General features: G+C 38.2%; 2 protein-coding genes and 1 pseudogene across 2 annotated transcripts; all 3 read right to left on the reverse strand.

The window, feature by feature from the left end:
• Nucleotides 1–1,142: 1,142 nt before the first annotated feature.
• LOC108835203 (F-box protein At2g35280-like) lies at nt 1,143–1,634 on the reverse strand. Its single transcript, XM_018608485.2, has one exon. The coding sequence runs from the start codon at nt 1,632–1,634 to the stop codon at nt 1,143–1,145; it is 492 nt and encodes a 163-aa protein (XP_018463987.2).
• Nucleotides 1,635–4,646: 3,012 nt separating this feature from the next.
• On the reverse strand, nt 4,647–5,172 carry LOC130501285 (agamous-like MADS-box protein AGL80; annotated as a pseudogene).
• Nucleotides 5,173–5,966: 794 nt separating this feature from the next.
• On the reverse strand, nt 5,967–11,491 carry LOC130501286 (agamous-like MADS-box protein AGL80). Its single transcript, XM_056996176.1, has 2 exons — nt 11,275–11,491; nt 5,967–6,286 (listed from the first exon to the last, which is right to left on the reverse strand). Exons 1-2 carry the CDS (start codon nt 11,489–11,491, stop codon nt 5,967–5,969), a joined length of 537 nt encoding a protein of 178 aa, XP_056852156.1.
• Nucleotides 11,492–14,032: the final 2,541 nt, after the last annotated feature.

Below are 14,032 nucleotides of genomic sequence, written 5' to 3' on the forward strand. Positions count from 1 at the left end.
TTTGTTTTCTATTCCCTATCTATGCAATTCTTTTATCTATCTTATATTATGAATTGCTTAGCTATGTCTGAGTAGTCTACTTGTTAGATCAAGGGTTTAAATAGGTTTCTGGGATTAGCCCCAAACTATAATTGCTAAGTTGTGATATTCATCAAATAGATTGCACCCTAAGCTTGTTCTAGAGTAGCTAACTAGAGCATAGATCACTAGGATCTTTGATATCTTGAATTATCTTTTTGAACTAATTGTCTCCTTGGAGAAGAGCTAACCGCCCTCCTTGAGACCTAGTGTTCATTATCGGCTCGCGCCTAGGCATATCTAGAAGCCGTCGATCGATATCCCGACAGGTGAATCGTTCGACGCTGTGAAAGGTATATCGCTTGATATATCTAAAGGATATCGATCGACTCTTTTTCTGGTCAACATACGACAGTTGAGGCCAGAGATCTAGATTATTTAACTAGTGAGACATCACTGAGAGCTAAGCGGCTGAGTTCTTTAGTATCATGCAAGCAACTTGTTAGGCATTTATAGATATTATAATCTCCATTCCTGAATAAAAGCGCAAAGTCTAGCATTCTTCATTATCATTTAAACAACCATCATATTGTTAGTTAGAGCAACTACCTTGCTCATTTTAGGATTGTCATTTACATTTCATCAATAAAACCAACTTCACCTAGGATTGATTAATTGATTAGATTTAATAGGTTCCCTAGCTCCCCGTGATTTGATCCCTAAGTACTACAGCTGAACCTCTTATTTGAGAGAGTAAGCTCTATAGGGTAATTTGAGCAGTATCAAATAGTTAACTGTCCAATCTGAAGAAATCGATACATATCTTCCGTGAGGTTAACCTCCCTGTTGTCCTTCTTCTTCTTAAGCAGAAGTTTATATGCTTTGGTTATCTTCTGTTGGACAAACTCTTGTTGATTGACCATATTATTGTGCCGGTCAATTTCCGGCAAGTTACGAAAAGTAGTAATCACTTGGTTCATACCCTCAACGGAGGGCCACACCTCAGGGGTAGGATCGTAGGGACTGTAAATAATAGCCCCGGCATTAATCCCACATAAAGTGAATATCTCATGTGGTAAAGTGCCCAATCTCAATCCAAAATAGGAGAACAAAGACGTGCCTCTTTATACCGAAATCCTCCTTATGATCGATATTTCATATCCCGTCGGAGTTTCTGACCACCTTCCCGATCTCAGCAATGGTTTCTCTTGTAAATCCACAGAAGTGGTCACCATCACCACCCAGATCTTGGTTGTCATTGCATAGGTATACGAGGCTGGCTGGTAACATGCATCTGCTGCTCTCTTTATCAAAGCGAGGCCCTCAACGTGACGATCTTGTATGTATAAGTACTCTACACCCTTGATGTAAAGAGTACTTGGGTTCCCCTCCTGATAGCATCTTTTCAATAGAGGAGGAAGCATAAACCCCGGAATCCTCCAAGGGATACTCAACATATCCAAGGAAGCATAAACCTCGGCATCGTCTGTCAACGCACGCATAGACTTGCAAGTAGCGCGGAGTCTAAAAAGATCCTTGCAGCCGTTATGTACCACGCGTTGCACCACTAAGCCCTGGAGATCTGTCGGGAGGTTCTCTATCGGGAATTCTGGCATTATCAGTCTATTTTTGATGATTCCGGTAGTAAGATGAAGGGATGTGGAGTATGTGCCAAAATCTCTGTATTTATAAGGACTTAAACCGTGATGAAGCGAGATTAACGAAGGGACGCCTACTTCGAATTGTTGTCTTCTCGATAAAGCAGAACGGTTTCCAATGCAATAGCTATTGTTGACGAAGGGTCGTCTACTTCGAATTGTAAACTTCAACCGCCTCAACTCTTGGCTCTATATATGCCACCCAATAGTACTTGAGTATGTCCATATTTCTTCCAATAATGCGAGAGTTCTCGATACTAAGTCTCCCCACTGAGGTTCAAGCTTTAGTTGTGCAACGCGTGGCACACAACTCTTTCGGAGATCTTTATAGACTCCGCGCTACCTGCAAGTCAATGCACGTGTTGGCAGATGATCTTGGGGGTGTATGCTACATTCGATTTCTTCAAGCATCCTTCGAATGTAAGGGTGAGCCGTAGATTGTTGGCAAGGTCCTTGAGGGAGGGAAATCGAAGTACTCTATACATCAAGGGAATAGACTTATTCTACATACACGAGAGTCACCAAGAGGGACTAGCGCTTATACGGAGCGCGGCTGATGCAGGATGCGAGAGAGCGTTGTATACCTACGCAATGACAAGGAAAATATACAATCAGGATGACGAATACTTGTCTCGATTTACAAGAGAATCACTTGCGGAGATAGGAATGGTGGTAAGAACCGCAGAAGTCAATTGGAATTGGGATCATTGGCCAGCGTTCCTAAAAATGAAGGAAGTGTTCATAGAAACATTCATTCCGTTGTTCTACAGTTGCCCTTGTTCTGCTATTAATCACCGGCGATGGACTCATTGGGATGTTGAGCACACCAAGGGTGAAGACATGTGTAACTCCTGCTTCATGATTAAAGAGGTTGCTCTTTTTCTACGCGACTTTAAGCCCTCCACCGGTTTTGCTTGCTTTTGTCATTGGGAAAATATGTAACCGTCTTTGGTTTCTTGACGTTTACTTCATAACATTGCCAAACCTCTTGATTTTTTGTGTTCTCCATCTCTTAACGTTTAATTTATTACATTGGCAAACATATAGTATTGTGGACTATTGTTAATATTTAAATTTATGGAATATTGTTCATTTTAAGTAATGGATTTTTAATGATTTTTAATCCACTAAATCATGGACGCAATAACGCATGATTTGACAGTGTTAGGTTACAAATGTGGGTGAGACAATAACTTCAGTATTAACCTCGCACGTTTTCTCTACTTCTCTATTAAAGTAAGTATTATCGGTGTTATACCAATTCAATACAGACCAACCAAAAAACTCCATCCAGTTACTCAAATATTATGGGACCTCGAGTACTCCCAAATCTTCCCGACGATATTGTGTGCAACATCATTGAGCGTGTCGGCTGGGAATCATTATACGATCTTGGTGCTTTTCTGCGGGCTAGAAAACGCGGTTACACACTCGCACACCAACCGTCAGTCTTGACCAAGTGCGATGTCAGAGAAATGGTAACCGCCGGTTACACATGTCAAATATGGAAATGTGGTCAGTTGCGGGAGTTTCATCTCAAGTGCGTCAGTGCTGGCAACACACAGGCAATCTACTATGAAGGTATCCTTAACGCACCCAGCATAGGACTTGAGGAAAGTATTAAAATATTAGAACCAAATGTCCCAATGCATGGACTGTCAACCCTAGCTGTCAATACAGACCAACCAAAAAACTCCATCCAGTTACTCAAATATTATGGGACCTCGAGTACTCCCAAATCTTCCCGACGATATTGTGTGCAACATCATTGAGCGTGTCGGCTGGGAATCATTATACGATCTTGGTGCTTTTCTGCGGGCTAGAAAACGCGGTTACACACTCGCACACCAACCGTCAGTCTTGACCAAGTGCGATGTCAGAGAAATGGTAACCGCCGGTTACACATGTCAAATATGGAAAGGTGGTCAGTTGCGGGAGTTTCATCTCAAGTGCGTCAGTGCTGGCAACACACATGCAATCTACTATGAAGGTATCCTTAACGCACCCAGCATAGGACTTGAGGAAAGTATTAAAATATTAGAACCAAATGTCCCAATGCATGGACTGTCAACCCTAGCTGTCGGCATATTCAATGTTTGTCTCAGCAAAGACAAGGAAGCCAGCAAAGTGTTTCAGCAGTTTGCAGCCTATCACCATGACCTTCAATCGGAAGGGACTGTTGAAATGGGAGAAGACATAGAGTGGCTATTGAGAAAGCTTGGAGGGGAAGACCTGAACCAGAACAAATATGGGGAATCTTTCAAGTTTCCAGATGATGGCTTAATCAAGAAACCAAAGTGCATTTATGGCCATGATTACACAGAAATCTTTCAAGGTTCTTGCAAAAACTGCCAGGTTATTGTGGACTATTGAGTTAAATTATCTATATATGATTGAATAGTCGACAAATATATTAATCAAATTTTTATCAGCCGGTAATATTATTGAATGTTTCAATAATTATAATTCAGTCCTCATTATATTAGTCGATAAAAATGTTATTGAAAACCAAATCTTAGAAGTTGTCCCAAATATTTGCAATGATTTGTTTTAAAGTAAACATTTAATTTTTGCAAATACAGTTTATATGACCATAAAAATAAAAAATAATAAAATTAAATAAAGATAAAAGTATAAATAAAATAAAACAAATGAAAACAAAACAAGAAAAAATAAAATAAAATAAAAACTAAAAATAAAGTAAAATACAAATACAAATAAAATAAAAAGGAAAATAAAATAAAATAAAATAAAATAAAATAATATAAAATAAAATAATATAAAAATAAAAGAAATAATAGAGAAAAAATAAAAAAGGTTTATATGAACTTGCATAAGGTATAATACAATAAAACAAATAAATCAGATTTTTATTATAAATAATGAAACAAAAGAAAATATATCTTTTTAAGTTGAGAATATATTTTAGATTTATGACTAGTAAAAACGAAAAAAAAATTAATTTCCAGCCTATAAAGATTCACCGATCTCCACATCCGAACCTCCTTCTAATATCTGAATCCTGCGATTAAGACTGTTAAGATACTGGTCAACAAGATAACCTAGATCGTTAAGATCCCTGGCTAGAGCAGAATTATTATGACCCCGGCTGGAATAGTTAACTGTCCAATCTGAAGATATCGATACATATCTTCCGTGAGGTTAACATGCCTGTTGTCCTTCTTCTTCTTAAGCAGAAGTTTATCGGCTTTGGTTATCCTCTGTTGGATAAACTCCTGTTGATTGACCATATTATTGTGCCGGTCAATTTCCGGCAAGTTCCGAAAAGTAGTAATCACTTGGTTCATACCCTCAACGGAGGGCCACACCTCAGGGGTAGGATCGTAGGGACTGTAAATGATAGCCCCGGCATTAATCTCACATAAAGTGAATATCTCATGCGCTTTTTTGAGCAAGCCACTCTTTCTTTTTTGTAGGTTGTTTTTCTCGAGGAGTTATTGACGATGAAAGCAAGTTTCACCTTCATTCTTGTCATGGTGTTTGTTGTGTTTATTACTTTGTGTAGTGTGTGCTGTGTTTTGAGTTCTGGGATGTGTGTGTCTTATATAGTGATGGAGGGCTATGAAAAATTTAATCTTTTTAAGTAGGGAATATATATATATATATATATATATATATATATATATATTTATGAAGTAAAAAAAAACAGAAAGAATAATCACCTGCCAATAAAGATGTGATTAATATTTTTGTGTACTATTGAGTTAAATTATCTATATATATGATTGAATAGTCGACAAATATATTAATCACATTTTTATCGGCCGGTAATATTATTGAATGTTTCAAAAATTATAACTCAGTCCTCATTATATTTGTCGATAAAAATATTATTGAAAACCAAATCTTAGAAGTTGTCCCAAATATTTGCAATGATTTGTTTTAAAGTAACCATATAATTTTTGCAAATACAGTTTATATGACCCTAAAAAAAAAAATTAAATAAAAATAAAAGTAAAAATAAAATAAAATAAAACAAAGCAAAAAAAAATACAAATACAAATAAAATAATAGAAAAAATTAAACAAAATAATATAAAAATAAAAAATATAAAATAAAATAAAATAAAAATAAAATAAGATAAAAGAAAAAATAGAGAAAAAAATAAAAAGGTTTATATGAACTTATTGCATAAGGTATAATACAATAAAACAAATAAATCAGATTTTTGTTATAAATAATGAAACAAAAGAAAATATATCTTTTTAAGTTGAGAATATATTTTAGATTTATGACTAGTAAAAACAAAAAAAAATATTAATTTCCAGTCTACAAAGATTCACCGATCTCCACATCTGAGCCTCCTTCTAAAATCTGAATCATGCGATTAAGACTGTTAATATACTGGTCAACAAGATAACCTAGATCGTTAAGATCCCTGGTTAGAGCAGGATTATTATGACCCCCGGCTGGAATAGTTAACTGTCCAATCTGAAGAAATCGATACATATCTTCCGTGAGGTTAACCTCGCTGTTGTCCTTCTTCTTCTTAAGCAGAAGTTGATCCGCTTTGGTTATCCTCTGTTGGACAAACTCCTGTTGATTGACCATATTATTGTGCCGGTCAATTTCCGGTAAGTTCCGTGTTGGTGTCGAAAACGGACAAGGCAAAGTTGGCTTCCAAATTTCCGTTTAAAATTATTTACTTAAGATTTTTTTACAGTTTTTCGGAAAAGAAAAACTTATACGAAAAATTTGCGGAAAAATCTTGTTTTAAGACAACGATTCTTTAAAACGACGATTTCCTAATCAACGATTTAAGAAATCAACGATTTCTTAAAAACAACGATTTCTTAATCAACGACTTAAGAAATCAACTATTTCTTAATCAACGACTTGAGAAATCAACGATTTAAGAAAGTAACGATTTAAGAAAGTAACGATTTCTTAAATTCAAACAGAACTTTGTTATCAAAGGACCAAACCTCCGCAAACAAGCATCCTAAGAGAATCGTAGCTTTGCGATAGGTTCAAACACTTGGATAACGGACCTCAGACCACAGCATAAACCCGATCGCGATGGCAATCGGGTCACGAACGAGAGATCGGTTGCTATAGCGAACGGATCACGAGACCACGCTCGGTCGCTATAGCGACCGAGCTACGATTACAGCTCGGTCGCTATAGCGACCGAGCCACGTACACGGCTATGCGGATAGATCTCGGTCGCTATAGCGACCGAGCTGCGGACAAAGTTTGGTCGCTATAGCGATCGAGCATTCGTATATCGATCATTTTCCCAAACGTCCGAAGTCTTCCGAAACGATGATACGAATTAAAACTATGCATTCTCGACTATCCGTATAGTCGTTCTCCGCAACTCGTGACTATCCGTTTCTTGATCTCTCGATCAAATGGAATCGTCTGTTTGGTTTACGATAAAAACTGCGGAAACTTAACCTTATCGGAATAATCGTAAAAACGTCTCGAATTGAAAAGACGGCCCAAAGGGTCGTAAAATTGATTCGAGGAACACTTACGATTTCTTAAAAACCCATAAACCTTATGACGGTTTATGCTTGGAGGATAAGTATAAGTTTCCGCGAAAAAAATGGAAACTTTCAGCAGATAATCATGAAGAACGGAAAAAATGGAATATTCCCATTTTTTCGACTATGACGGCTTAAGGGCAAAAGGGGGAAGCGTAAACCGACATTGGAGGGAGTATATAAGGAGTTCAAGGCGAGAGGCATAGAGGGATCACTTTTCCAGAGCAACTTAGCACTTAGAGCGTTTTAGGCAACTTTCCGTTTTTGTTTTCGAGCTGCGACTCAATTAGGTTTAGCCACCTTCGGGTATTAGAACTAGGGATCTCGCCGACAGCTCTCGTAGCCGAAGCACGTTACCTTGTTGTTACGCTCATACGCAGATTCGGAATAAAATCCTTCTTGCTCTCTTTTACGATTTTTATTTTATTTTCTCGTTATTGTCGTGTTCTGATTGCTTGACGTGTGGTTTCTCAGAAATCCGGGACCTTCTGGGAAATTAGGGTTTTCTCTAGTTTCCTTATTTATACGAAATATTGACGGTGCGAATTACGGATCAATCTTACTCACGACCGGCTCACGCTCAATCAGACATGAGTAACGACGATTCAGCAAACTTGCAAACTCCTCTAAACGGAGCACCCAAGGACACCTTGAACACTCCCGCAGCGGATGTTTCCGCGGCCGACGCACCTGCTAACGCCGCATCGCTCGACGAGTTCAAGAAGGTGCTTTCCGCCTACGAAAAGAGATCGGATGAACAGGATAAACTCGTGGGAACCCTGACCAAACAGGTTCAAACCTTAACGGCAAGGTCCCGTGCAGTTCTCCCTCGCGGAGCTACGAAACTCCGCGGAAGGAGGCTCGAGTTTGCGACCCCACACGATAGGCCTGGAACTTCGCAGGAACGTCCTTCCGGACAAATCCCTAGCGAAACATCCCCTGTCGCCAAAGGCCACTCGGAGAAACCTCCGACGTCCGAAAAGGACACTCGGGAGGATGAAGTCAAGCGTATCGACTTGGAGCCCAGCGATGACTCCGACGAAGACGCCGACGTCCATCCAAGAAGAACCCGCAGCCGTTCAGCTCGGGAAAATTCTCTGTTCGATAAACCCATGACGGAATAAGAGGAAAACCTCTATTGGATCGAACAGGAGGAACTTGCCGAAAGGCAAACCGAGATCACTCGCAGCGAATGCCGACAAGCTCGGAAAACCGCTGGAGAGGATCCCGACATACGCGATCTCCGCGATTACATCACCAAGACCGCCGCGGAAGTAAGGGCCGTGAAATCGCAGATCCACCACGCCACGAGTGCTGCCCCAGAAATCGACAGGCTGCTCGAAGTGGCTCGTAAAGCGCCCTTCACCGCGCGAATCTCCGAGACTAAGGTATCTAATCTGGGAAAGCTCAAGATACCGATGTATAACGGTACGACCGATCCAAAGGCGCATCTCCAGGCGTTCCATATCACTATGGGAAGAGCCAGGCTTAGAGAAAGCGAGAAAGACGCTGGTTACTGTCGCCTGTTCGTCGAAAATCTCGAAGGTGCGGCGCTAAAATGGTTCTCCCGGTTGAAGCGAAACTCCATCGGAAGCTTTCGCCAACTCGCATCGGAATTCCTCCTCAAATACTCTATGTTCATCGATAGAGAAACTTCCGATGTCGATCTCTGGAGCTTAACCCAGGAAGAGGGTGAAACCCTCCAAGAGTTTATAAGCCGTTTCAAACTGATCATGGCGAAGGTCAGCGGAATCAGTGACAAAGTCGCCATTGACGCGCTTAGGAAGGCGCTCAGAAAGTGGATAACGCTCGAAAAACCTCGCACGATCCAGGGCGCCTTCCACAAAGCCTCGGATTACATAATGATCGAAGAAGAGACAAAAGTCCTGTCGCAAAAACATAAGCCTGCAAGGAACTCTTCAAAAGACGTGGATCCGAAGTCGAAGAAGAAAACCTCTCGTAACGACAAGTACGTCCATCACGAGGGGGAAGAGCTCCAAGGCGCGCACAACTACGCTGTCAATATGAAGCAGGGCAGAACTTCGGAGAATACATGGAACCGTAACCAGAGTTACGACAAAAACGTCTACTGCGAGTTCCATCAGACCGAAGGTCACTCAACGGCTAACCGCAAAGTCGTAGGAGCAAGACTGGCCGCGAAGCTACTTGCTGGAGAACTCTCTGGAGTAACCAGCATCAAAGATCTAATCCTCGACTCCGACCGTCCGCCAAAAACCAACAAGAATCCTCCCGTAGAGAACTCGTCGCCGAGAAATCAGGCGGGGGATAAACGCGAGAGAGGACCGGACGATAGAGGAAACGATAACTCCCGAAGGAGGGTCAACATGATCATGGGAGGATCCCAATACTGCAAGGACTCGGTCTCAGCCATCAAGGCCTACCAACGGAAAGCCGAGTCAACTGCGAAGTATCCTCCACGGTCGCCTCCCCGAGACGGACAGAACACCTCGATCACATTCACTGAAGAAGAGGACTGCGGAATCGATCAGCCTCACTGCGACCCCTTGGTCGTCGATCTCGTGATAAGAGATCTCGAAGTTGCGAAGATACTCATCGACACCGGAAGTACGGTAAACTTAATCTTCCACGATACCTTAAGGAGGATGGGCGTCAAGCTCGGAGAAGTCACCCCGGTACTAAAACCGCTCACGGGTTTCTCCGGACAAACGTCCATGAAATTATTTACTTCGAAATCAGACAAGGCAAAGTTGGCTTCCAAATTTCCGTTTAAAATTATTTACTTAAGAATTTTTTACGGTTTTTCGGAAAAGAAAAACTTATACGAAAAATTTGTGGAAAAATTTTGTTTTAAGACAACGATTCTTTAAAACGATAATTTCCTAATCAACGATTTAAGAAATCAACGATTTCTTAATCAACGACTTAAGAAATCAACGATTTCTTAATCAACGACTTGAGAAATCAACGATTTAAGAAAGTAACGATTTCTTAAAATAAAACGGAACTTTATTATCAAAGGACCAAACCTCCGCAAACAAGCATCCTACGAGAATCGTAGCTTTGCGATAGGTTCAAACACTTGGATAACGGACCTCAGACCATGGCATAAACCCGATCGCGATGGCAATCGGGTCACGAATGAGAGCTCGGTTGCTATAGCGAACGGATCACGAGACCACGCTCGGTCGCTATAGCGACCGAGCTGCAGCTAGATCTCGGTCGCTATAGCGACCGAGCTGCGGACAAAGTTCGGTCGCTATAGCGATCGAGCATTCGTATATCGATCATTTTCCCAAACGTCTGAAGTCTTCCGAAAGGACGATACGACGTAAAACTATGCATTCTCGACTATCCGTATAGCCGTTCTCCGCAACTCGCGACTATCCGTTTCTTAATCTCTCGATCAAATGGAATCGTCCGTTTGGTTTACGATAATAACCGCGGAAACTTAACCTTATCGGAATAATCGTAAAAAATGTCTCGAATTGAAAAGACGGCCCAAAGGGTCCTAAACTTGATTCGAGACCCACTTACGATTTCTTAAAAACCCATAAACCTTATGATGGTTTATGCTTGGAGGATAAGTATCAGTTTCCGCGGAAAAAATGGAAACTTTCCGCAGATAATCATGAAGAACGGAAAAATGGAATATTCCCATTTTTTCGACTTTGATGGCTTAAGGGCAAAAGGGGGAAGCGTAAACCGACCTTGGAGGGAGTATATAAGGAGTTCAAGGCGAGAGGCATAGAGGGATCACTTTTCCAGAGCAACTTAGCACTTAGAACGTTTTAGGCAATTTTCCGTTTTTGTTTTCGAGCTGCGACTCAATTAGGTTTAGCCACCTTCGGGTATTAGAACTAGGGATCTCGTCGACAGCTCTCGTAGCCGAAGCACGTTACCTTGTTGTTGTTACGCTCATACGCAGATTCGGAATAAAATCCTTCTTGCTCTCTTTTCCGATTTTTATTTTATTTTCTCGTTATTGTTGTGTTCTGATTGCTTGACGTGTGGTTTCTCAGAAATCCGGGACATTCTGGGAAATTAGGGTTTTCTCTAGTTTCCTTATTTATACGAAATATTGACGGTGCGAATTTATGTTCCCACATTCCGAAAAGTAGTAATCACTTGGTTCATACCCTCAACGGAGGGCCACACCGCAGGGGTAGGATCGTAGGGACTGTAAATGATAGCCCCGGCATTAATCCCACATAAAGTGAATATCTCATGCGCATTTTTGAGCAAGCCCCTCTTCCTTTTTTTGTAGGTTGTTTTTCTCGAGGAGTTATTGATGATGAAAGCAAGTTTCACCTTCCATCTCGTCATGGTGTTTGTTGTGTTTATTACTTTGTGTAGTGTGTGTTGTGTTTTGAGTTCAGGGATGTGTGTGTCTTATATAGTGACGGAGGGCTATGAAAAAAATTATCTTTTTAAGTAGGGAATATATATAGATTTATGAAGTAAAAAAACAGAAAGAATAATCACCTGCCAATAAATATGTGATTAATATTTTTGTGGACTATTGAGTTAAATTATATATATGACTGAATAGTTGACAAATATATTAATCACATTTTTATCGGCCGGTAATATTATTGAATGTTTCAATAATTATAGTTAGTCCTCACTATATTTGTCGATAAAATTATTATTGAAAACCAAATCTTAGAAGTTGTCCCAAATATTTGCAATGATTTGTTTTAAAGTAACCCTATAATTTTTGCAAATACAGTTTATATGACCCTAAAAAAAAAAAAAAAAAAATAAGTAAAAATAAAAGTAGAAATAAAAGAAAACAAAACGAAATAAAAAAAAATAAATAAATAAATAAAATAAAATAAAAATAAAATAATATAAAATAATATAAAATAAAATAAATAAAATAAACTAAAATAAAATTAAAATAAAATAAGATAAAAGAAATAATAGAGAAAAAAATAAAAAGGTTTATATGAACTTATTGCATAAGGTATAATACAATAAAACAAATAAATCAGATTTTTATTTTAAATAATGAAACAAAAGAAAATATATCTTTTTAAGTTGAGAATATATTTTAGATTTATGACGAGTAAAAACAAAAAAAAATATTAATTTCCACATCCGAGCCTCCTTCTAAAATCTGAATCCTGCGATTAAGACTGTTAAGATACTGGTCAACAAGATAACCTAGATCGTTAAGATCCCTGATTAGAGCAGGTTTATTATGACCCCCGGCTGGAATAGTTAACTGTCCAATCTGAAGAAATCGATACATATCTTCCGTGAGGTTAACCTCCCTGTTGTCCTTCTTCTTCATAAGCAGAAGTTTATCGGCTTTGGTTATCCTCTCTTGGACAAACTCCTGTTGAATGAACATATTATTGTGCCAATCAATTTCCGGCAAGTTCCGAAAGTAGTAATCACTTGGTTCATACCCTCAACGGAGGGCCACACCTCAGGGGTAGGATCGTAGGGATTGTAAATGATAGCTCCTGCATTAATCCCACATAAAGTGAATATCTCATGAGCTTTTTTGAGCAAGCCCCTCTTCCTTTTTTGTAGGTTGTTTTTCTTGAGGAGTTATTGACGATGAAAGCAATTTCACCTTCCTTCTCGTCATGGTGTTTGTTGTGTTTATTACTTTGTGTAGTGTGTGCTGTGTTTTGAGTTCAGGGATGTTTGTGTCTTATACAGTGATGGAGGGCTATGAAAAATTTATCTTTTTAAGTAGGGAATATATATATATATATATATATATATATATATATAGATTTAGAAGTAAAAAAAAACAGAAGGAATAATCACCTGCCAATAAAGATGTGATTAATATTTTGGTGGACTATTGAGTTAAATTATCTATATATGACTGAATAGTCGACAAATATATTAATCACATTTTTATCGGCCGGTAATATTATTGAATGTTTCAATAATTATAATTCAGTCCTCATCATATTTGTCGATAAAAATATTATTGAAAACCAAATCTCAGAAGTTGTCCCAAATATTTGCAATGATTTGTTTTAAAGTAACCATATAATTTTGGCAAATACAGTTTATATGACCTTAAAAATAAAAAATAATAAAATTAAAAAAAATAAAAGTAAAAATAAAATAACACTAAACAAAACAAAAAAATAAAAAAATAAAAATAAAAAAATAAAATAAAGTAAAATACAAATACAAATAAAATACAAATAAAATAAAATAAAATAAAAAACTAAAAATAAAATACAATAAAATAAAATAAAATAATAAATAAAATAAAATAAAAAATAAAAATTAAATAAGATAAAGAAATAATAGAGAAAAAATAAAAAGGTTTGTATGAACTTATTGCATAAGGTATAATAAAATAAAAGAAATAAATTAGATTTTTATTATAAATAATGAAACAAAAGAAAATATATCTTTTTAAGTTGAGAATATATTTTAGATTTATGACTAGTAAAAACAAAAAACAAAATTTCCAGAGTATAAAGATTCACCGATCTCCACATCTGAGTCTCCTTCTAAAATCTGAATCATGCGATTAAGACTCTTAAGATACTGGTCAACAAGATAACCTAGATCGTTAAGATCTCTGGCTAGAGCAGGATTATTATGACCCCCGGCTGGAATAGTGATATACCATGGATTTCACCCATTTTCTACCATGGTATAGTAGTATTTTATTATATAACTAATGTGTTTTCTAGCCTATTAGGTATGTTTTCAGGTTCAGGAGCGTTTCGTGATAAAGTGATGTTTTTGGAGCATTTTGGAGTACAAGAGATAATACACCCGAGTTGACCATTCAAGACCAACATTGTGATAAGAATCGATTGATACTCATCCAGAGTTGTCGATCGATGTAGCTGAGAAGATCCGCGTACTAGAAGATTA

The sequence above is a fragment of the Raphanus sativus genome, unplaced genomic scaffold (assembly GCF_000801105.2).
Source record: "Raphanus sativus cultivar WK10039 unplaced genomic scaffold, ASM80110v3 Scaffold0149, whole genome shotgun sequence".
In the NCBI taxonomy this organism is placed as follows: domain Eukaryota; kingdom Viridiplantae; phylum Streptophyta; class Magnoliopsida; order Brassicales; family Brassicaceae; genus Raphanus; species Raphanus sativus.